This window comes from Telmatherina bonti, assembly GCF_933228915.1.
Source record: "Telmatherina bonti genome assembly, chromosome: 17".
NCBI lineage: Eukaryota > Metazoa > Chordata > Actinopteri > Atheriniformes > Telmatherinidae > Telmatherina > Telmatherina bonti.
Genome location: NC_136615.1, coordinates 7,706,609 through 7,731,307, shown reverse-complemented (window position 1 = coordinate 7,731,307; position 24,699 = coordinate 7,706,609). Strand labels below are relative to the sequence as shown.

The 24,699-nt window shown below is 43.6% G+C and overlaps 1 protein-coding gene across 1 annotated transcript in view; it reads right to left on the bottom strand.

Moving 5' to 3' along the window:
• rasgrf2a (Ras protein-specific guanine nucleotide-releasing factor 2a) overlaps positions 1-24,699 on the bottom strand; it is a gene marked incomplete at both ends in the record, with an annotated part of 56,931 nt that overhangs the window by 18,430 nt on the left and 13,802 nt on the right. Inside the window, 9 exons of the mRNA XM_079256988.1 lie at positions 412-575; positions 974-1,092; positions 1,528-1,637; positions 3,989-4,182; positions 4,781-4,860; positions 7,273-7,526; positions 7,620-7,709; positions 7,980-8,127; positions 11,182-11,288. Of these exons, the coding sequence (XP_079113114.1) occupies positions 412-575; positions 974-1,092; positions 1,528-1,637; positions 3,989-4,182; positions 4,781-4,860; positions 7,273-7,526; positions 7,620-7,709; positions 7,980-8,127; positions 11,182-11,288 (1,266 nt within the window). The remainder of the gene's footprint in view (positions 1-411; positions 576-973; positions 1,093-1,527; positions 1,638-3,988; positions 4,183-4,780; positions 4,861-7,272; positions 7,527-7,619; positions 7,710-7,979; positions 8,128-11,181; positions 11,289-24,699) is intronic.

Sequence of the window (24,699 nt, the reverse complement as noted above, 5' to 3'; positions counted from 1 at the left end):
TTCGGAGGTGAGTGCAGGTTTCCATGGAAACATGTTTTATTTACTGGACAACAGACACATAACATGTTAAAAAAACTGAATTTGAGGTTGGACTCCGCAGCTGTTTCCACTGGTCGTGTTGGATTTCTCAGACAGATTTAAGATCAAAGATTGATGACAAGGCGGCATATTCGTACCAGTAACTACAGATCATTATAACTGGTCCTACTGTGATGCGTTGGCCTCGGATATCTGAGAAGACAGAGCGCTGCTCATTTTCTTCCCATTTCAAAACCTCATTTTATAAATCTGCTGATTTAGGATGAATGTTCCTTTTTATAAAGTTTCATTCCCTTGTTAGATATTTAATCATGTCTACAGCTTGTAACACATCCACCATGGCCGTGCCTTCGTCACCAAGCTGAGGTTTACCTTCAGCAGATGCAGTTTGCCTCCAGATGTTCGTGTACAGATGAGGAAGTGTTTGGTGAACAGGAAACACTGCCGCTCTCCTTCCTTCCTCAGGGACAGGGAGCCCAGCCGGACCTTACTGAGCATGCCCCGTTCGCTGCTGGATGGCAGCTGGATGAGGGAGCCTGTTTGTGAGGAAGAGTGAGGAGTTAGATGATGAAGAGTCTGTTGAGGATGAAGGCCTAGTGCTCATCTAGCCTTCCAAATGTCCCAATGAAGAGGCTTAAACAGGGGTGTCACACTCCAGTCCTCGAGGGCCGGTATCCGGCAGGTTTTTGTTGTTTCCCCTCCATCAACACAACTGATTCAAATCAAATGGATCCAGCTGTTTCTTGTCAATCTATTGATGAATTTGTGAGGTGTGTTGGAGCATGAAGACACCAAAAACCTGCAGGATACTGCCTCTCGAGGACTGGAATTTGACACTGTGGGCTAATTCATCACCATTACCATTTATCTTACTCTGCAAGGCAGAGAGGAAGCCAGACCAGGACAGAGAATGTTTGACAGGAATAAATCTCACCTTGCCTGACGAAGGTCTGGCTTGTGTCCAGCAGGATGTCGCAGCCCTCGACAATCATCCGTTCGATGGCCAGATTCTTCCTGATGTTCTCCGTGTCGCTCACCTCATCATGCATCATCCTGAAAACAAAGACCACCTTCAGCTGGAGGAGAAGACGCACCTTGATTCAGCCAACAGATTTCCACTCAACTTTTTTTGCACATGTAAAAAATGTTTTTGCCACAACGAATCAAAACTTTGTTTGCTATAATTCTATGAATCTTTTGTCTCTGCTGCTGGTAAAGTTTTCTACCTACTGCTTCAGTTTAACACTTTATTGTACTCTATGCAGGATGCTAAAGAGTTAGCATCTTGTGCAATGTGCTTGATCACGTTAACTACGTTCCTGAGGTGTGGACAGATTATAGGACAGATCACAGAATCCTTTGACAGATTTTCTGTTTCATGTTTGGAAACAAAACATCCAAACAAACGGATGCAGAAAACATGTCCAGTCCATGAAAACCTTTCATGTGCTAATTAAAATCTCGAGCAATTCCTGTGTCATGTCTTACTTTGAGAGCTCCTCCAGTTTGGACTTTGCAAACTCCAGACTCTTTCGCTCAACATGCTCGTGAGGGGTGTGCGCCAGGAGCTCGTGGAGAGTGATGATGTACCGAGGAATCTAAAATAACACAAGGAAGGAGAAGCAAGATGAGATGATTGTAATCTTTAATCTGGGTTTTCATTAGAGTAATGACTTCTTTCCTCCTATACAAGGCCAGTAGGGGCAACATCTGTATTTTCTTTGGTTTATCCTTGGCCAAGTTGGGAGTCCCTAGCTGTTTTGCTTTTGTTTAATTGAGGTAATATTGTTGGTTTGGGTTAGAGGATAGGCCATAATCTGGCAGAACATTGCTGGGCTAGTTTGAAGCCTTCTCCTTCTTGTTTGCTTTCCTTCAGTTTTGGTTTTTGAGAGAACGCTTCTTGTCTTAAACTTACTTTGAACCATTTCTTGGATGTCAGACTTTTATACGTTACATGTCCATTTATCGTTTTGTTGTAAGGGACCTGTAACATATCTGGGGGCTTGTCCGGGATGAACCTTTCATACATGACACACCCTTTCATTCAAGTCCTTCCAGTCAATATCAAGAAAATATGTCTCAAGCATGATAGGTTCACCATCTGATGGAATCTCTCCAGTATTCCTTCCCAGATAGAAAAATCATTTGGTCTAAATATGGCCCACTTATGCAGTTTGGTTTGGCCCAGACTTACGGCATTGACCTCTTACAAGTGTGGAAGCAAAAACTACATGACCACCAAATGTGCGCTGCAAGGAACCTGCTGTACCTTCTGTCCATGCTGGCTCCTTTTGAACCAACTCTAGCCGACAAAATATTTCAGTGGTTCCCAAACTTTTTCTGCAGGGCCCCCTTTTCATCAACGACAATAATATTGAGCCCCCCACCCGTCACATGGGTGAAATGCCTCTTTAGTTTTAGTGGCTGTATTGTAGGTATCTATAATTAAAACCGTGTCAGCACTATTATCCATTCTTCTGCGTAAGTATAAAACATTTTAAACCAGGAATCTCTGCAAACGACTTTAGGTGAGTGAAGTTTACTATGAGACGATGCTGCTTTAGTAAAACAACTTTTTTTATATGTGATAGTTTATTTCTCAAGTAACCTGCAGGCTTTTCTTTGTGTTCAGGATGAAATGTACCCAGGTGGTGTTGTAACTTGTTTGGCTTCATAGTTCATTATATTAGATGATAATATTTTGGTACACGCAAAAGACTGCATTCTCATTATTACCCACTAATGATTATTATTACTTGTCAAGCAGGGACAGATATGTTCCATCATAGTTTGTTCTCTTTTTTACGACTTAGTCTCTCTTGTTGATTTATCATCATTTCCTATGAGTACTTTTATAAATTCATCCAGTGTAAAAACTTCCAAGTTTTATTTAGCCTTGCTGCCCCCCCGTGATAACTCTGGGCCCCCCCTGGGGGGCCCGCTCCCCAGTTTGGGAGCCACTGAAATATTTGCAATCCAAGCTAATAACTGACACTGGGACCGCACGTGGCCTTTAAGACATTTCTAGTAATCTACATCTAAGCTGGCAACTAACATCTAGACCAAACAACATTTGCCAGTGACATTACCTGGATATAAATAGCCTGAAGCAAGTCTTTTACCTGGGTTAGCTCTCATGTTGTTGTACAAAATTAACTTGGTCCATTTCTCTTTTGTTGGACTCTTCTGCTTCTTTGAATTTCTGCTCTTTTAGGACCATGGTGGAGGTGTTAATTAAAAAAATTAACTTCAAATACAGAAAAAATATGTTACTAACTGCAACTTCATTATGGAAGTAAAATATTGTGCTTAATACAACGTAACATGTTTTATTCTAACAGCCTTGTTTACATAAACTCTTCCGCCGAGTAAATTCTGCTGTTTTTTTATGTCATTTTATCTGAACATATTGCAACTTTGCCTAATTTTTGTTGTTCAAATCTATTTTTAGATAGTTTTTTTGTTTTTAGAAAAAGTAAAAAAAAAAAAAAAAAAAAAAAGGGGGAATAAAAGTAAATTTAAGTTCTAATAAAATCAAATTATTAAATAATTAAAATCAAAAGACGTTTGACATCACATCTGACCTGTAAAAAGGTGGTTGTTGCATATCTCTGACTTGTATTTTCATTTTTAACTGCAGAAAACTCACAATAATAATGTGCATTGCCCAATTTTATGTACATCAGAGTTTTCTCTACAGTTACACGACCAGTCAAAAGTTTGGACACACTTACCCCTTGGTTCCAATGGGAAAATGTGTCCAAAAATTTGACTGGCAGCGTACATAGTTATGTAGATGGGGAAATGAATAAGCACATTTTGCACCATTCTGCATTAGCTTTGGCGTATAAATGATGTGCAGTTGGACAACGTTTGTGGGAACTTTAAAAGTTGGAGTCATCTGTGTGATATTGACATAATTTATTGAAGAGTGTGATGGAAAAGGTACCTGGAACATGGGATACGTGAGGAACGTTTCCAGCATGCGGTCCTCACAGGCAGCGTTGGACTCATACTGCTTCAGCAGCTTGTCAAAGTCCCGGTTCTGCTTACAGTTTGCCAGAACCTGCAGACTGTACTGGTGGTTCCGTACAAACTCCTGGTAAATGTTCAGCATGGGCAGCAGGATGTCGAACAGGTCCGCTGTGCACAATGAACAAGTCATCAACTAACCCAGCAATAAGAAGCAACATGTAATAAAAAGCAATAAACCTCCAGACCAGGTTCTAGACTAGTTTCAGGTTAAATTAGCGAGACCCGAACTCTTTGCAGTTAAAGACACAAACAACAAGAGCAGCTCCTGGTTAAACACATTAAACACGTTAAACACTTCCTCACATTCACATCAAATGAGAGAAAATGTCAAAAATACCAAATAAAATGTACAAACGTGCAGAGTTATAAGATGTGTTTTAAGACATTTATAAGGTGCTTATAAAATGTTTTAAACTTCAAAACTTTATGCAACTAAACTGAAATAATTAAACATCCAATAATACATGCAATGATTGTTTAAACAACTGACTGAAAATCAAGTAGATATTTTCTGTCCATTAGTGTCGACTTAACGAATGGCTCCTTATACATAAGAAAATTAGCTCATTTTTACACCTGAGAAATTAATTACATCCGTATTTGGAGAGAAAATATTTAAAAAAAGAATAAACTGTTCGGATAATGCAGATTAATTTCCATTGCAGCTTTTCCTGCAGTCGTCTGGTTTAAAGTGTGAAGTACTCACCCAGCACCAGAGTTGGCCAGTTGGCGATCCGAGCCTTCAGTCCCTGGTGGAAAATCTCATGCAGGAACATGATGGTCTCACTGGGCACAAAGAACTGGTCTCAGTTTAATCTGAATCAGTATGTTAGTACAACTGTGAGAGGTCATGATAAAGATTTAAACTGTCAATATTTACAATACATCAAAGATCTGCATCAGTTTGAGGTAGTTTATGATGTGGATCAACAGAGTTAATGTGAAAAATAGACCTCCAGGAAAAGCCAGCTACGTTTTCCCATCAGGATGGATCTAAACAGGAGATCTGCTCCGTGTGATTCCATCTAACGGCCGGCTGCTGGTGTCAGTAAGAAATGATGAATCTACCAAATGCAAAAGTTGTTTCTCAACAACATCATTAAAACTTTTGTTTGATGTTGGAGCTGAATGATGGGATGTGGATCTTTGTGTGTCGTCTTAATCCGGCTCCAGCTGGACTTCTGACCAGGACTACCAGCTTGTGCAGGACCTGCATCTGGTCCGCATGTCTTTAATTTTGTCTTTTAACTTGTAAGTTTTATTCTGAGTCGCATCATCAGAGATGGATGTCCATTGCTTTGCTCTGCAACAGAAAGTTTTCCTCAGTTCCATGTTGTGTTTTATCCAAGTGAAAATATCCAGTAAGAATCATCCAAAAATGTGATGCTGTTTAAAGCAACAAAATGAACAAAAAACCATTAAAAACTAAAAACTGAAAAAAAAAAAAACCAGAATGCCAAGAAGTAAAAGACACTCTAAAAAGTTAAATTAAATTTTAAAAAAAACAAAAAAAACAATTAGAACAAAGCTAAATTAAAGAAAAAATTCAAACTCAATAAATTTAATTAAATAAAAACACCAAAATATAAAAATCCTCATTAATGAAATAAAATCATAAAACAAAAAAACTACAATCTAACAAAATTATATAAATAAATTAAATGAAACAAAAATACTAATAAAAAACGCGAATAAAATAAAACTGAAAAAAAAAACAAAACTAGATGCTCGTCATCTTTGTCAGCTGGTCTGTTCCAGTTCTCTGTGTTTTTGGGGTAAATCTCCTCCTATCTTCATCCAGTCGCCTTGGAGCGACTGTCAGCATTAAGATGAAAACTGACTAAAAGTTTGAAGCCTGTTCCGCTCCAGTCTGGTAGAAGCAGCAGTAGCGTCTCTACTATCTGTAGCCAACAGCAAGAGACAAGAGTGAAATGCACAACTGAATGGATGGAAACACACAGCTTCATTGGAAACGGTCTCCATGGAAACGTGGCTGGAGCAAAAGATTGAGGTATGTCACATGACACTAAAGCTGGACTAAGGGGTCTGATGAAGCCTTCCCCCAACCCGGACCTCAACATCACTGAAGCAGACTTCAGAGACCTGAACAAGATGCAGAAACACCCAAAGGAGATCTTTGGAACGTCCTTCAAGAAGCCTGGAGACCTGCTCCTGGAGGCTTAGGATGCATTCCCATCAGGATAATCCGCTAGACTTGGTCCGGTTGGGGATTCAGCTCAGTTGTAGGGGGGTGTATCCATGTGGACCGAGATCGTGTTCACGCTGCACTTTGGTCAAACCAGTCAAACCATTAGAATAATATCTCCCCATTCCCACCAGAGGTGGCGCTGCACTAGTATTTAGCAGAAGAGAGGACAAGACCGGCGTGAAGAAGAAAACTGTTTCCTCCACCTGCCAGTTAAACATGGAGACCAAACTATGGCTGTTTTGGGTTTTTATTGTGTCTCATGCAAGTATACTGCAGAAATCCACTGCAACAATGGACGCAGTATGAACACCAGACGAGGCAGAGGACCCTTAACGCCATCGCTATGGATTTACCCACAATGCAATGCTACGCCACATGCAGGAAGTGACTTTGTTTTGTAGTCCACTTTCTGGATTTGTTCAGCTTAAAACGGACCGAGACCTGCGTTTGTAGGCGGACCGAGTCGTTTCTTTGGTCCGATCAGAATTCGTTTGGTGCGTTCACATTTCCCCAAACGAAGCGACTTTCTGAGCAAACGGATTCAGATTTGGATTAAAAAGGCTGATGTAAATGTGTCCTAAGGGAACCTTTTATTGATGAGTGATTTTCAGACCAAACCTTCATGTTTTGGTTTGTTAGACCAGTAAAAATCTCTGGTTTTAGCTTTAAAGCTGCAGACAGAAACTTTGACACACAAGCAGGTTTTGCTTTCTGTTGGTGGGTCACAAATATCTGGAGACTCAGCAAATGAAGCATCACCTGTACGAACGTGTCTCACTGCTTACTGGTTTCCACTGCACTAATCTGTGGAGCTTGGCCAGAAGCTCATAACGGGCCGTGAGCAGTGAGACAGCAAGCGCCACTAAGAGGCGGGATTTATCTGCGAGGATACGAAGCCCAACACCAAATCACTTTACTTCATTCAGATTCCTGACATATGAGCTACAAGCCGACATACTGGCCTGCAGTCGACCTGCAGGTGAGCCAACCTGTTGAGGAAGACGCTGCTGACGTCATCGTGGCTGATGGGAGGTTTCTTGGAGCTGGCGGCCATGCGCAGCGGCCTGAGGAAGCAGTTCACCAGGATGGAGAGCTGGTGGACGTACTCCGTCTCTGCTTCCACCATGTTGAACACGATCTGGTTCCTCTTCCTCATGCTCTCAGCGTGAGGGGAGCAGATGTAGTCCTGGACGATGATCTTCCATTTCCTCCGGCACAGCCAGCCACGCATGAAGCTTTGCACCTGCACAGCCGACAGCACACTGCGTGTCCTCCCTTCTCATCCTCCCGACACCGTTCCCCTCATCATCATCATCGCGTGACTGCAGCAGCTCACCTTCTTTATCTTTTTGATATCTGGGTCTTCCTCCTCTTGGTTGTTCTGGTAAGGCAGCATCCTCTCCTTGGCTTTGTTCAGCACTGCCACCTGCCACAACAACAGCAGCAGTCTCCATGTGAACAGAGGATCAAATATTCATGAAACCACTTTAGAGGTTCAGAAAACAAAAAACTCATGGCACGATAGTGAGGAAGAGGCTCCTGTAATCACCGGAGCCCTGCCGTGCTTTCAGCCAACAGAAGCGTGCTGTCATCACGCCAGCAGCATTTGCATGTTTTCATCTACATGTGCTCCATCTGAGGGCGCACACGCTTTAAGTATGCATGCGCACACAGATGTGGAGGCACTCATGCATACCTCAGCTTTGAGCCTCTCGATCTCAGTGTCCTGGTCCTCCAGCTGAGTGCGAAGCTGATTGGCTGCGATCTTTTCTGTCTCCAGAATCTGGACCAGGTGGATGTACTTCTGCATCAGGATCTCACGCTCGATGATGATGTCAGAGTAACTAAGAGGGGCGTGGGGTAAGGGGGGGGACAGGTTGGTCATTTAACATGTTAAAAAAAAGTCCCATAAACGGGCGCTTTGAGGTGTTTCGTGCTTTCGATCCACTTCCACGTTAAAAATAGGACACACAGAAACAGCAGAAGAAGAGCTGAGAGGAATAGAGGTCGGGCGGCGAGATCAAGTCTGTGATGTAACCAGCGTGGCAGTACAGCACCAGTGTGACCTAAATGTGAACCGCTGCGAGCGCCAAGTGTCCACACACACACTCAGATGTGGTGCTCGTGTCAAATATGCGTCAGCACAAAGAAAGACACAAATTACAAACAGTTTGGTTTAAAAACACACAAACTGAGTGTTTAACAGGCTTTACTGCATCGGGAAACGGAGACGAAACTCTCCTGGTGTTACAGAGGATAACAGCGACTGGGGGGGTGGATGCAGCTCCTTTACTGGTCAGAGGTTTCAAATGTTCGGTCAGGCTCCTTTAAAGCCTCCAAAAACAAAATAATAGGAAAAAAAACATTTCCTCAAATTGTTTTAGTGTAATCTTTGATCCAGTCCAGAATGAACTGTGGTTCCCCTTCCTGAGTCGGTACCACAGACGGGGACTCATGCTAAACCGTCTGGAGAGGTCGACACTGGAACAGGCCTCTAATCTCAGGGCTGAGAGACGAGCCGAAGGATCTCATAATGCTTAATGGAATCGCGTGTGACACGACCTGAAAAGGCTCAGCTTATCAAAATGTCATCAAAAATGGCACACTGCCACATAAAAACCTTAACTCTCACTACTCAGCTGCTCCTCTCTCAACGAAGACTAAAAGCTGTTTCTGCGTCCTGCAGCAGCAAATGGAAATGAAACGTAGACAACATGTAAACATCCCACATGTAAACACCCCACATGTAAACACGTAAGACGTTTTCTGGGATGGATAAGTTGCAGTATTTTGGGCTGGACAGCTGGAACGTGACTGAGCTGAAAACACACAGCCAGCATCACTGATGGTGAAAAGAGCAAAGCAGCTACAAAACAGCTAAAATCCCAACAAAACCATGAATTAAAATAATTAAAAGCAAGATAAGTTGAAAGTTAGCGTGCAGATTTCATGCAAGAGAAAATAAATTTTAACCTGCATTTAAAAGTGTCGACATGTGGTGAGAGTTTAACCTCCTCTGGTAGTTTGTTCCACTCGCCTGCAGCATAATGGCTAAAAGCTGCTTCTCCACGTTCAGTCTGCAGTGAGACTGCTCTGACCAAACTGATTCAGAACATATGTTTGCTTATAGGCGATATACGTCTTGGTTTTACTGGACCTCAGCGCTGCATTTGATACAGTTCACCATGATATATTGCCCCAACGACTAGAGGGCTGGGGGGGGTCTCTCTGGTTCTGTACTAAATTGATTTAAAATGTGCATACAGAAAAGGAAGTACGTTGTGTTAATAGGTAACTTTACATCTGAGCAGACAAGAATCACATGTGGAGTTCCCCAAAGTTCCCACCTGGGGCCTCATCGGTTTACCATGTACATGCTCGCTCTGGTGCAGCTCATAAAAACAACAACTAGTTACCATAGTTATGCAGATGACATGCAGGTTTATATTACAATGTCACCAGAAGACAGAGTCTCTGCATAGGACCTTGGTAAATGCACTGAGGAGATTAATGACTGGATGTGCTGAACTTTCTTCAGCTTAACAAAAACAAAAGTGAGGTGATTGCTTTTGTAGTGGGTGCAGTGATGGACTCAGACCTAAGAACCATCAACCACACCAGTAATCTGGGTGTAGCGATGGACCCAGACCTAAAAACCACAAGCCAAGCCAGAAATCTGGGTGTAGCGATGGACCCAGACCTAAAAACCACAAACCAAGCCACAAATCTGGATGTAGTTATGGAATCAGACCTAAAAACCACCAACCACACCAGAAATCTTGGTGTAGCAATGGACTCTGACCTAAAAGCCACCAACATAACCAGAAATCTGGATGTAATGATGGACTGACTAAAAACCACCAACCACGCCAGAAATCTGGGTGTAGCGATGGACTCTGACCTAAAAGCCACCAACCCTGCCAGAAATCTGGGTGTAGCGATGGACTCTGACCTAAAAGCCACCAACCCTGCCAGAAATCTGGGTGTAGCGATGGACTCTGACCTAAAAGCCACCAACCCTGCCAGAAATCTGGGTGTAGCGATGGACTCTGACCTAAAAGCCACCAACCCTGCCAGAAATCTGGGTGTAGCGATGGACTCTGACCTAAAAGCCACCAACCCTGCCAGAAATCTGGGTGTAGCGATGGACTCTGACCTAAAAGCCACCAACCCTGCCAGAAATCTGGGTAGTGATTGACTTAGACCTAAAAATGTCATGTGACGGTTCCCTTCTGGTTCTCAGGCTTTCCTGTTTTTGACTCTGTTTCTCCTCCCTCTCCACCTTCAGCTGCACTTAATAAGAAGCACGCCTGTTCCTCATCACCACCATTATAAAAGCAGATCACTCCATTATGGCAGTTACCAGATTGTGATCAAATCGCTCCCAATGGGTTTCTAACTGAAGACATTTTGTGAATAAATCCTGTTACACTTTGACCTTTTGCAGCTTGAGTCCTCTCTTTTTGAAAGAAGCATGACAAAAAACCACCAACCAGCCCAGAAATCTGGGTGTAAGGATGGACTCAGACCTGAATTTTGTGTATCGTCTGCATAGCGTTGATAACTGATGACAAAGTTCTGTAATATCTGACCCAAAGGGAGCATATACCAGATGAACAAAAGAGGTCCAGGGACTGACCCTGGGGAACTCCACAAGTCAGGATAATGTAGAGGAAAGCTGTATTAAATACTACATCTGAGAATCTGGCCTGTTTGTGCACGACTGATCTGTTAATACCTTTGTATAAATACTTTTAATAGAGCAACAAAGTATGTGTAAATGTAACAAGCAGGGATAAAGTGTTAATAAAGTATTAGAAATACAATATACTTTCTCATGCGCCATTTAATTAAAAAGTAGAAACATTTGTGTGTTCTGAAAACTGCCTGCCTTGTACCTGGCCTGCTGGATGCAGTCCACCCACTCGTTGCAGTCCGACTCTTCTTCTGTCCGCAGCTCCAGAGGTTTTTGTCCATCATGGCCGAAAATGACCAGAAAGTAGTGCTGGTTCACCAAAGAAAAAAAAAAGAAAAGAAAAAAGAACGTTATCAAAAGCCTTGACAGACGTTTAGGCTTTAACTTGAGCTTCATTATAGGCTTTTTCAGTCAGTTGATGCAACATTCAACAATAAATAAAGCTGAGAAGTTTTACAGATTTCACAATATTTTCTGCTGTTTTTAACCCTTATAAGCCCAACCAAGGCAAGTCCGGGACAAGAGCCCTTTTTTAAAAAAAAACAAAAATCTGAAATCTTTATTTTGCCTTTTAACAAAATGTAATAAGAAATCAATATTCCAGAAATGTTTAGAATATAAAGTCTCATTATCATCCAAACCAGATGATGGAATAAGAAAAATGTTTAATGGATGACAAGGTGATTCTTGGTTTCAGGCATGTCCTTGAGGGCCACAGTCCTACAAGTTTTCCATGTATCCCTGCTCCAACACAGCTGACTAACTAATCAGTCATTGTGCAGAACTTGATTGGCTGTTGGATCCATTTAATGGAAGCCAGGTGTGTTGGAGCAAGGAATACATAGAAAAACTGCAAGACAGCGGCCCTCGAGGACTGACTTTGGGCACCCACGGTTCAGATGATACATATCAGTCAGGTTTGTTCTCTACGAATGAAACAGCTGATTGATCATCAGATTGCAGTTGTCCAGTGGTACCAGGTCCGGAAGCCAAAGACAGGTCAGAAAATCCTCATTTGCAGAAAATGTCCGATATGAGCTGGAATGCTTGGTCTGCAGTCATGAGAGACTGTCCCACCTACATGTCCTTTAAGACAGCTTAAAACATGGTAAAACGGTAATCTGCGGGGATGCACTGATATTGGTCCGATACTTTGTGAATATGCTCGAACTTGGTGTTCAGAAAAGTGTTCTGATACCACAGAACCTGATGAGGTGAGAAAAAAAAGAGTTGTTAAAACGATCAAGCTAAAATTAGGATATTTATCTGTGGAATTTATTTATTATTCTACCAGGAGAAGCAGACCTGCTGCAGCTTTTCAGGTTAAAAACAAATTTATGCTTTGCACTTAAATTGTTATATATGTTAATATCTGTCAGTTTAGAAAAATTAAATCAATATTTTATCTTTTCAAGTTGCTGATTTATAAAGATTCACCTGGGAACAAATTCCCTTTAGCCAGAAGAGAAGAGATGATGTACAGAAACATAACCGGACAACTCTTAAATGGTAAAAGTTACAAATAAAATTTTTAAAAAGTTTAGTCCACAGTGTTAAAACACTGAGTGTATTATATCTGATACAGTTTCTAAGACCTATTGCATCATTTTATGGTAAAAAAATTAGCTGTAAATCCTGCTCTGCCCCCTGGTGGACGCTGGTTGCACTAAAATAATTCTGACTGGACTAAAAAAGGTTCACCATGCACATTATTCTCATCTATTCTCTTGTTCAAATAAAGAGTAAAACCTTAGAAACTTGAATTTTCTGCCAGTCTTTTTTTTATTATTATTATTATTAAAATCAGGCTTGAAAGGGTTAAGATCTCCCACAAATTCATGGCGATGTTCACATAAAAGTTGTGTACTAAAAGCAAAAAATTACAAAACAGTCTGGAGAGAGAAATTAAAAGGCAACTTAATGAAAGTGAAATGACTAAAATGTACCAGCAGGGTTTGAGTCCAATCCAACCATTTTTGTCAACAGCATTTGCTGCTTTTTGCTTTTAAAACATAAATCATTCATGAATTTGATAATGAATTGTGAGAATTTGATGGGATGGTTTAACAAAAATCATGGAGAATTACATAATTATTTGATATATTTTTAAATATATGAATCCCAAATGAAGGATTTACGCCTGACTAAAAAGAATTTATATTCTAAAAACAAACAACTTCTGGCAGTCTTTTGTTGCTGCTTATTTATTTATGACCTGACAATATAGTTAGCTTTGAGGCTGCCACAGAGAGACAGCAGGCCTCGGTAGTAATGATGTAACGATAAGCGACTGAAAGACACTTGCTAGCGTGTGCTGGCTACTAACCAGAGGCTTAAGGGCTTGTTTGTGTTGTGGGGAGGGGGGTTACGGGTTTACATAACCATCAAGGCTCGCACAGCTCCTTGCTTTGCTAATGTGGCTTTCCCGGCCACAAGCCCACTTTAGACTGCAGGATAACAATGAGTGAGACAGACAGACAGGGAGAGGGAGCTTTAAGCCGACGTGCCCTGCAACCACCATCATTAGCTCCCGTCAGAAAAATCACTTCATCAGCTGCAAACATGCGAGCTCATGTTTGCAGCCGCTGTTCTTTGTCACAACAACAAGGAAAAAGCGGCGCAAGATGAACTTCAACTGGTCACTTCGTCCTGCAGGATGAAGACAATCTGGAGGACGGTCTGCAAAGTTCCTTTAATAACTCTAAAAAATACATGTTAAAGCCTTCAAAGCACTCATCTCTGGTTCATGATGTTCATTAGATAGAAGCTAATCTGTAAACAAGGCTGAAAAGCAGTAATCAGTAGCAGTGAGCTCTGGATCTCCGGGCCCCGAGGCAGCAGAAACAGACACGACTGTGTCACCGATAGCTAAGAAACACTGACAGATATCACCACATCCTTCAGTCAGAGAGAGGAAGGGGACAAGCCATGACTTTCTCTGGACCAGACTCACTCAAACTGAAGCAAAAACTATCCTCTAGTCTGTCCAATCAGAACCTAGGACTGTCCTCCCCAGCGTCTTCCAGCTAACAAGCCGCCCAGACTGCGACGGTGAGGAAGCATGATACAGACTGAACTGTACCTAGAGCAAAGCGTGTGTCAGCCAGACGTTTGCTGTCTCATCTAAACAGAACTTTGTGTAGACAACAAACTTTTCTGAATAAAACAAAACGAAAGTTGCACTTTTCTCCAACGCTAAAGGGTTAAAGTGCAGAACCTGCTCCCAGTTGTCATGTCGCTGGTTCGCAGGTCCCATCACATCTCCACATCACAAACCAACATCGTCATATTTTCCTCTAAGGATGGACGACATCGACATCTTTCTCATCAATACCATACCACTACTTTATGATATGATTATGATTAAACTTAACACATAACTCATCTTTATTTAATGGAAATACATATATTTATAATAGTTGTTTGATAAATAGAAGCAATAACCTGCATTAAATCAGTGAAATATCAAAATAAAACCTCATGACATCTGATAGGCTGCCATGATCATGTGACACTGAAGGAAACATTGTTTTTGTGCTTCACACACAATTCTAGTGCCTAAAAGTCAGAAGTACACAGTAAAAGTACAGAATCAGATATATTTATTGGCAGATAGACTCCAGAGTATCGATCCGCCCATCGCCATGTCTGTCTTTAACACCACACACTCATTTGCTGCTTTTTCTCTCAGGATAAAACACACTAAAAGGTTTCTGCTACATTTACATCAGTTTTAGATCAGCGTGATGTTTTCTACACATAAGCCTCGCATCTACGTCAGCGCATCCATCTTCTGCCAATAATCCAGGGTCGGGTTGCAGGGGCAGCAGCCTAAGCAGGGAAGCCCAGACTTCCCTCTCCCCAGCCACATTTGCCAACTCTGCGGGGGGGGGGGGATCCCGAGGCGTTCCCAGGCCAGCCGAGAGATATAATCCCTCCAGCGTGTCCTGGGTCTTCCCCGGGGTCTCCTTCCAGAGGGACGTGCCTGGAACACCTCACCAGGGAGGTCCAGGAGGCATCCTGACCAGATGCCCGAGCCACCTCAACTGGTTCCTCTCGATGCGGAGGAGCAGCGGCTCTACTCTGATCTCCTCCCGGATGACCGAGCTCCTCACCCTATCTCTAAGGGAGAGCCCGGCCACCCTGCGGAGGAAACTCATTTCAGCCGCCTGTATACGAGATCTAGTTCTTTCGGTCACGACCCACAGCTCATGACCATAGCTGAGGGTAGGAACGTAGATCGACTGGTAAATGGAGAGCTTCGCCTTCTGGCTCAGCTCCTTCTTCACCACGACAGACCGGCGCAGAGTCCACATTACTGCAGACGCCGCACCGATCTGTCTGTCGATCTCACGCTCCATCCTTCCCTCACTCGTGATCAAGACCCCGAGATATTTAAACTCCTCCACTTGAGGCAGGACCTCACTCCCGACCCGGAGAGGGCAATCCACCCTATTCCGGCTGAGGATCATGGTCTCAGATTTGGAGTCTTCTACGTCAGTCTTCCTCATATATTTAACATTACTTATTCATTGTTTGTCATAAAATGTGTTGGGTGTTCTTCATTGCCTATACGAAGGCTACAACATCCGCGTTTCATTGTTATTGTTTTTACTACTTCACGGCTCTAATTCTTGATTTCATGCTCCACTTTTCTGTTGCTCTCTGAAAACACACACAAAAAAGTCTCTTTCTGGATGAATACGTCTCAGGTGGTTTTCTCCAAAGAAAGACAGTTAAGGAATGAGAGCTTAAAGGAAGTCTTAAAACCACTGCTGAGCTGCAGAACATCTTGTTCACTTTGCATCTTCTCGCTAAAAACCAAATGCATCTGCAATAATCTTCCACAACATGCACACTGCAGACCATTCATATGCAGTTTCAAGCAATGAAGCATCCAGTTCTCTGAGGAAAACACAGGTTAAGTCACGCAATGATGCATAAACAAGCACAAAGAAGCGTCTGCACGACATGAGATGTGCACGTTGCCATGGTGTTAAAGCATCGCTGCTGGCTTGCAGTGCGGACCAAGAGAAATGAGGACAGCTGGGTTTCTTATTTGGGTGCATCCGCTGCACTCAGCGTACAGTAAGAGGAACGCTACAAATAGCACAGGTAGCGACAGTGTGTAGCAGAGGTCATTGTGTAGTTGTGTTGACTTGGTATTCAGACAGTCACTGCAGGCAAAAGGACCGGTGTGGAAGCTATTCTTCGTCAAATGCAGCAGCATCCAGAGCAACAAAGTCCAGAGCAGCAGCGGCGGCGTCCAGAGCACCAGCAACGTCTAGAGCAGCAGCAACGTCTAGAGCAGCGGCGGCGTCCAGAGCAGCGGCGGCGTCCAGAGCAGCGGCAACGTCTAGAGCAGCAGTGGTGGCGTCTAGAGCAGCAGTGGTGGCGTCTAGAGCAGCAGTGGCGTCTAGAGCAGCAGCAACGTCTATAGCAGCGGCGTCTATAGCAGCGGCGTCTATAGCAGCGGCGGCGTCTAGAGCAGCAGCGGCGTCTAGAGCAGCAGTGGTGGCGTCTAGAGCAGCAGCGGCGTCTAGAGCAGCAGTGGTAGCGTCTAGAGCAGCAGCAACGTCTATAGCAGCAGCGTCTATAGCAGCGGCGTCTATAGCAGCGGCAGCGTCCAGAGCAGCGGCGTCTAGAGCAGCGGCGTCTAGAGCAGCGGCGTCTAGAGCGGCGGCGTCTAGAGCAGCGGCGGCGTCTAGAGCAGCGGCGTCTAGAGCAGCGGCGGCGTCTATAGCAGCGGCGTCTATAGCAGCGGCGTCTAGAGCAGCGGCGTCTAGAGCAGCGGCGTCCAGAGCAGCGGCGGCGTCTAGAGCAGCAACATCTAGAACAGCGGCATCCAGAGCAGCAGCGGCGTCCAGAGCAGCGGCGGCGTCTAGAGCAGCAGCGGCGTCCAGAGCAGCAGCGGCGTCTGGAGCAGCAACATCTAGAACAGCGGCATCCAGAGCAGCAGTGGCGGCGTCCAGAGCAGCAGCAACGTCTAGAGCAGCAGCAGCGTCTAGATCAGCGGCGTCCAGAGCAGCGGCAGCGTCTAGAGCAGCAGCGGCGTCCAGAGCAGCAGCGGCGTCCAGAGCAGCGGCGGCGTCCAGAGCAGCAGCGGCGTCCAGAGCAGCAGCGGCGTCCAGAGCAGCAGCGGCGTCTAGAGCAGCGGCGTCCAGAGCAGCAGCGGCGTCCAGAGCAGCAGCGGCGTCCAGAGCAGCAGCGGCGGTGTCTAGAGCAGCAGTGGCGTCTAGAGCAGCAGCGGCGTCTAGAGCAGCAGTGGCGTCTAGAGCAGCAGTGCATGTCAGACACAAACTCAGCTTGTTAACATCATGATTCTTAGTGGTTCACTGCCGACCGACATGGAGCAGTTACCAGCACGACCCTTCTGTGAGGGTGTACATGAGAAAATAAGAGTTAAAATTAATCTGTAAATATGTCAAATAAATAAAAAATATTACTCATTATTGTGAAGTTGATAAATATTTAAAATAGAAATATCATGTATATAATAAAATATTCAATTAAATTTTTAAGTCGAACAATTTCAGGGTAATATTCTGAATAAAAAAGGTTAATTTTATACAATTATAATTTATCAAAACCTAAATGAACGAAATAATAAATGTATTCTAATCAAATAAAATGAAAATATCAAATGAAATTTACAAAAAAAGATAAATGAAATCTTCAGGTATTTCATCATGTTAGCTAGTATGAAGGTTCCTCACATGTAAACATCCTGATGAACTAAAAATTAAAATGTTAAAATTAAAATTTAAAATGTGGAGATTTAAATGTTTTTCAGTAATTATGCTAAGTTGAGCTGTATGTAGCTCAGGAACTAAAACTGGCACCTCTGGTTTAGGAGGTACTGGTCTGAGAAGTTACTCTGCAGGGGGTTCAATCCTAAAAAAGCTTCTTGACCCGACATGAAGTTCGTTAAGCCCCCCAGGAGCAGGAGCGTTGGCCTGGTCAGGCGGCTGACGTCTCCAGCTCACTTTGGGAGAATTTGAACTGAAATCACATCTGGAACAAGAAAAGCTGACCAGTCAGAGTCAGAAGGCCAAAAAGCGTCCATCTGAGAACTAAAACACAACTCAGAAACACGAGGAGGAGCGTCTGGGTCATCCAACGGTTTGTGGTCTTTCTACTTGTCATGTGGCGGTTTGTTAAAGACGACGGCTGTAAATAAAATGACAGTAAAAGCCATTCCTGCATTATTTTTTACACCAGCTGGCACACCAAGTGACATTTTTCAGCATGTTAAAGGACTGCAGCGCGTCAAGCTCCACCCCTTTGGGTCAGATTGGTTAGATTGGTACCCAAACGGAAGGATCCCAAAAAAGTGGGTCGGGTCTGGACAGATATTGGGTTTACCCATCCCATTTCGGCCCACCCTGCTCCAACACTCCCACGTTGATGGAAACAAGAAGACCCACAAGAAAGGTGGTTGACACGCAGCATTCTGTTGGTTTTGATTGGTCGAAAGAGTCATGACTTCCTGTGCAACTCTTCATTAATCTACCACGGATTTTGTTGATTAAAACCCCATCCAAGAAGAAAGACCACCATTCTCCTTTCTGTCTGGGTCGCGTTCTTCGCTGCTAGCTGACACCAAACACTATCCAGTCAACATGAACCCTGCCGGGTAAGGGTGCAGCTGGGTGTGGAAACGCACCAGAGATCCTGATTTACCGTCCTGGATTGGCTGGTGGAAACAGGACTTTAGATGTTTAGACTGCAGCTAAAAAGCTTGACTGCATGTTAGATGTTAAGGCTCAGTTATCCTTTTTTATTGAGCTTTTTTAACAGGTATGAAATGCACTTTGAAGCATCTGTGAGCCTCCAAATCGATTCCTAGCCATGTGAAAGGTCTTATTTAAAGGCTAAATTATCCTGTTACTCAGCTTAAAATGGCTTTTTGTTACAAATCTTAACTTTTAGAAGTGACTACTTAATATGTTTGTGCTGCCAATCATCTTTACAAACTTAAACTCATCTCTTTTATGAAAGTGGAACTATTATGTGCATTTCAGGCTAATTTATTTTTATTTCTGAGACCAGAAGGGCTGGAATTGATCGAGTTATTGTCACAAATTGCTTTATTTACTTCAGACCAAAACGAGTGGATTGAGATTCTTCCACATTAAGCCCCGCCTCCCGCCACTGCACTACATCGAGAGCGCGCACCGCAACTGTTTTCGCCGTCATTGTAACGTCTCATAAACAGAAGGATTAGGCTAATATGAACTCAATAAAAAAACCAAAATACAATGTCAACACATAGCATACAGCCCTACATGTTGGAACCTGAATCAGAGCCTGAAAACAAAGTGGAAAACAGCAACCCACAGCAACGAATGCAGCAGGATGTCTCTCTTTGGTAAACTCACCAGCCATCGTTGGAAATAACTTTATCCCACGTTTTCCACCCGCCTGATGTATTTGTACATGCCCTTGTTAACCAGTAGAAGGTAACCAATCACTGAACCTTATCCCCCGGGACGTCACAAGGATTTCCAAGTAGAAAAAACTCTCTAAAACGACGCGTTTTTCGTCGCCATTGAAACCGAACGGAGAGAGTGCTGGAACTCAAACTCAAACATGCGTTTAGGTGATAAAAAACAGTGTTGTTCACATGTCTGATGAGGATTCAACACTGTAACACTGTAGAAAGCTCAGAAAACTCCAAATACCATCATAGGACCTCTTTAAATTAGTGATTCTTTCATCCATTAAAAGTTTTTCTAAAAGGGAGGTTTCTCTTGGGATGAGCCCATGGAGGGAGGATGAGGGAAGTGGTGCGTCAGTAGTAGCAGAGTCTTTCAGCTCCATCAACTGGGCTGCACTGCAAAGTTTCTCTGTACTGAAGTCATTAAAAACGTCCTGCAGATTTAACATACGTGTTTTTTTGTTGGGTTTCTATCTGGAATATGCAAGTTACACCAGACTGATCACATGGTCATCAGACTACCGGAAAAAGCCGCACACGCAGGCGACTGCATGAATAAGGACGTTATCATAGTGGACATCAAAAGAACCGAGTCATCTGTTACATCAGAGCTTTGATGTTCTCTGATGCTTTGTCGGACTTTAATGTTGCTCCATCAAAAAAACCTCCATGTCAGAGTCGCACAGCAGCCTTCATCAGGCAAACATCAAACAATGGCCGTTGTTCTCAAGAAGCCTGTTAATGTTAGTTTGAGCCCGCTCCATGTCCGGGCATCGACCCTGTGACACCAAAGCTGGATTATCCAATGGATATTATGGGCATGGGCCCAGGGACCCACACCCACTTAGGGCCCATAAGGAGCAAACACATAGACTGTATATAAAAAGATGGACGGAGCCTCCGTGACATCACCCGTAGGTTTCTGAAGAGCTGAATTGAAGCTCGGTGGGCGGTTCCTACCATCGCCATCTTGGCAGGGGCACGCGTGTCGTCTCGCACAGAAAATACAAATATGGGCAAAGAGGTTGAGCTGAGAGGGGGGCTGTGAGCGTCATGGTGGATGATTGACAGCGAGCGAACTCCAAGCTTTCTGTAGCTAAGAGCTAACCGAGCTAACCTGGAGATAACAGGAGATAACCAGCTAACGGAGGTAAGCGGGCGAAAGCTAAGTCATCCCGTTAGCTGGCTAAAAACCGCGGTTGTTCTACGTTCTTCCTTCTTGAAGCGGGAGATCGGGTACCTGTCAATCAAAAGGACGCCACTAAATTTGCCAAACTTCGCGGTTAAATTACTCTTAAACGAGCAAGTTAGAAAAAAATTCACTCCCCCCACAGTTGTCATGAAGGTAAACCTGACCTTTTAAACCTAAAATGGATTTTTGAACCAGGCTGTAAACATGTTTATTTCTGCTGTGAAGTTGGTCTTTTTAACATGGGAGTCTATGGGGATTTGCAGCCCCTAGTGGATGAAGGGAGAACTGCAGTTTTATGCACTTCTGCGTCACTTTTAACCGCCGGAGGTTGTCGCTTAGTCAAAACAGAAATAAACTGAACTCAGCACGAACCACTACTGCTTATGTTATTCTTACACTAATACTTGCAGCCTGGGGAACGACTCAGTTGATGTTTTACTTCATATTGTAAGTGTATAGCAGAGCATGTCAGCAGCCCGAGGCTGAGAACATTGTTTTCTTCTTTTTCCAGCCGATAACCAGACAACACACCTCAGTTTCACTTTGTAGCAGTGTCAAATGTCAGCAACTACATCTAAACACAATTTAAACAAACACAGTGGTTAATTCAGCAAATAAAAAACAAGAAGACATCAGAGGAAGAGAAGAAACAAGGATAAAATAACAGAAAAAATTAGGCAACATACTGACTTTTACCCACTGGAGAGATCTCAGAGTAGAGACAGGATGTAAAATGGTTGCTGGTTCATTTGTCGTTGGAAGGCTGCTCACTGAGAAAAGTTCAGCTGTGCTTCTTTAAGGAGAAGAATCTGTTTAAGCCACGAGTTTTACCCTTTAGTCCATCACATGGACTAACAGATGTTAAACAGATGTTAAAAACGCTGCGACTTCCAGTTTGTAAGCCTTTTCAGATTGACGGCTAGGAATTATGTTTCTCTAAATGTTCCCTCAACTTTTCCTCTTCAGTCCACAAATGTGACTTGATTATTTCATTGACTAAAGATAAATATTCTATTATTTTTATAAACAACAGAGTCTATGGTTCTCAGCTGAAGAAAGGACTGAGTGTTTGGAACATGAGACCGTAAGTGGATGTGATTAACTATTCCGGGATCGACTGGAGCCTCATTAGCAGCAGTTTTCTGGGTTATCTGTATTCCCAGTGACCCTCATCTGTGTTCACTTGGAAGTGATCAAAATAATGGCATTTCCGACACAAGCAGCCGAAAGAAGATTCCTCCAGAAGGTTCAGACATGACAGATCTGGTGAGGAGCTACCACATCTTCAGGGAAGCTGGCATACAGCTCTTTAAAGGAAGGAGTCAGCAGATGTGATTTGTGCACCAGAATCGCTCCAACTAGGCCTTTCTGGGCCCATCTTATTGAGAAGAGACTCCAGACAGATCCAGGACTCACTGGCGGGACTTTATATCCATTATGGACTGGAAACAACTGGGAATACCTCAAGAAAATCTGGATGGTGTTTGGATCTCCCACCTGAACCAGCTGCTTCTGCGACCAGACAACAGAAACTTTAAAATGCCAACAAACGGTGAAGACAGCAAGCGTCCAGTCAACCAGCATGTTTTCATAACTCCGTAAAGCCGGAGAAGGACTCTGAGCCAAGCTGCAACTGTTCAGAGGCAGCTACATCAGAGGGTGCTCCCAGATTATGTTTGATTAATCTGCAGCATGGCTGAGTACAACTGCCCCCCAACCCCCCGCTGGCCCCGCTGGCCAGTGGCCACAGTAATGCACGATACCCGAGTGCACTTACATCATCAGCTACAGCAAAGAATTGACTCCAAATCTAACTGGTGCCGATCCGCCACGACGTTCTGGACCATTGCATGAGCATGTGGTGCAGAAAGCAGCAGGTTTTCTTTCAGACAGACGCTGAACCTCAACATCCTGCAGCTCATTTCAGTCAGAATCGCCGTACAAACAAAGCGGCGAGTGTTTAAACCCGGACATTTGTCCCCATAAAGCCCCACCTGGGGAAGCATGATGTAGGAATAAATATGAGGACTCAAAGAGCAGAAAACATTTACTGCTGCATGAACCTTCACAGATGTTGAGCTTTAATGCAGAGATTCCATCCCGTTCTTGTCTCAACACATTTATTCTGAGCATGTTTACATGTCCCAGCAAAACCAGGCGTGTAAACATGTCAGTCCAAGCCAAATCAAAGTCTTAAAACTGTACTGACACGCATGGATAATGTGGCTTCAATGAGCTCTGCAGAAGCGCCAGCGTTTCTAAATTCAACCAAACTCCCAAATAAAGCAGATCTTTCACATCTGTTTTCCTGCCAGACAGCAAAGCATGTCAGAAAATGTGACTGAAAAGCCTTTTATCGAGACTGCCAGTGAACGCACCACTGAATGAGGCTAAAAGTTCAGCCGTTAACTCGACAACCTCGCCTACAAGGGTAGAAGCAACATTTCAGAAACTATCCAATTGCTGAAGCAACAGATATTAAAGAGCCTTGCTGGGATATCAGAGGAATAAAAAGGTTTTAATGTTGGGAAATTTAACACATTTAGCGCAATGATTAATTTCAAGCTGCAGTTCTGAAGCAGATTGAGTCCTTTTAACCACAATGTCTTTCTTTACATGTGGAACGAAGTGATAATTAATAAAAAGTGCTCAAAGTTGATCAGTCCTTCAACATGACTGTTACAGAGTACAAAGCTTTTTTAAAGTAGAACTATTATGTGCATTTCAGGCTAATTTATTTTTATTTCTGAGACCAGAAGGGCTGGGATTGATTGAGTTATTGTCACAAATCTCTTTATTTACTTCAGACCGACCCTCTCCGTAGGCTGTCAGATCAGCCTGTGGGCAAAACGAGTGGATTGAGACTCTTCCGCATTAAGCCCCGCCTCCCACCACTGCACTACATCGGGAGCGCGCACCGCACCTGCTTTCGCCGTCATAAACAGAAGGATTAGGCTAATATGAACTCAATAAAAAAACAAAATACAATGTCAACACATAGCATACAGCCCTACATGTTGGAACCTGAATCAGAGCCTGAAAACGAAGTGGAAAACAGCAACCCACAGCAACGAATGCAGCAGGATGTCTCTCTTTGGTAAACTCACCAGCCATCGTTGGAAATAACTTTATCCCACGTTTTCCACCCGCCTGATGTATTTGTACATGCCCTTGTTAACCAGTAGAAGGTAACCAATCACCCAACCTTATCCCCCGGGACGTCACAAGGATTTCCACGTAGAAAAAACTCTCTAAAACGACGCGTTTTTCGTCGCCATGGAAACCGAACAGAGAGAGTGCTGGAACTCAAACTCAAACTCAAACATGCGTTTAGGTGATAAAAAAAACAGTGTCGTTCACATGTCTGATGAGGATTCAACACTGTAACACTGTAGAAAGCTCAGAAAACTCCAAATACCATCATAGGACCTCTTTAAATTAGTGATTCTTTCATCCATTAAAAGTTTTTCTAAAAAAAGTGACGGGGAGGACGCAGGTAAGTGACGTAATGCTGTAGGTAAGTAGTGAGGTTGAGACGGCGGAGTCCCACTAGGCAAACGTAAACTATTCATTCATTCATTTATTAATGTGTGCGTTTTGCCAAATTAATCTGAAATTAATTTGAACATTCTCCTAAGTAGGTAAATAGTGTCCCTTTAAGGTGCATTCTGGAGCACAACGAGGAGGATTTGGCCAGCCTGACGGACTTCATAGATCAGTGTTTCGACAGAGTTGTCATGGGGAAGCCAAAGCAAACATCGACCCCAGCCGCATCATCTCAGGCTAAAAGACAGCGGAATGAGGATTCATCCGGAGCCATTTCGTCGCCGGGGAACGACACGACCGATGTTCTTATTTCTATCGATAAAAAGCTCAGTAGTTTCGATGCGCGCTTGAGCCTGGTGGAGATTCTCCACAAAGAGTTTCAGGCCTTGCGGGAATCACTGGAATTCAGCCAGAAGCAAGTGGAAACACTGGCCACAGAAAACGCGGTCCTCAGAGAGTCGGTTAAATCCCTCACCGAGGGATTGACCAGAGTCTCCGAGGAGAACAAGAAGATGAAGGAAGCGGTGCTGGATCTGCAAGCC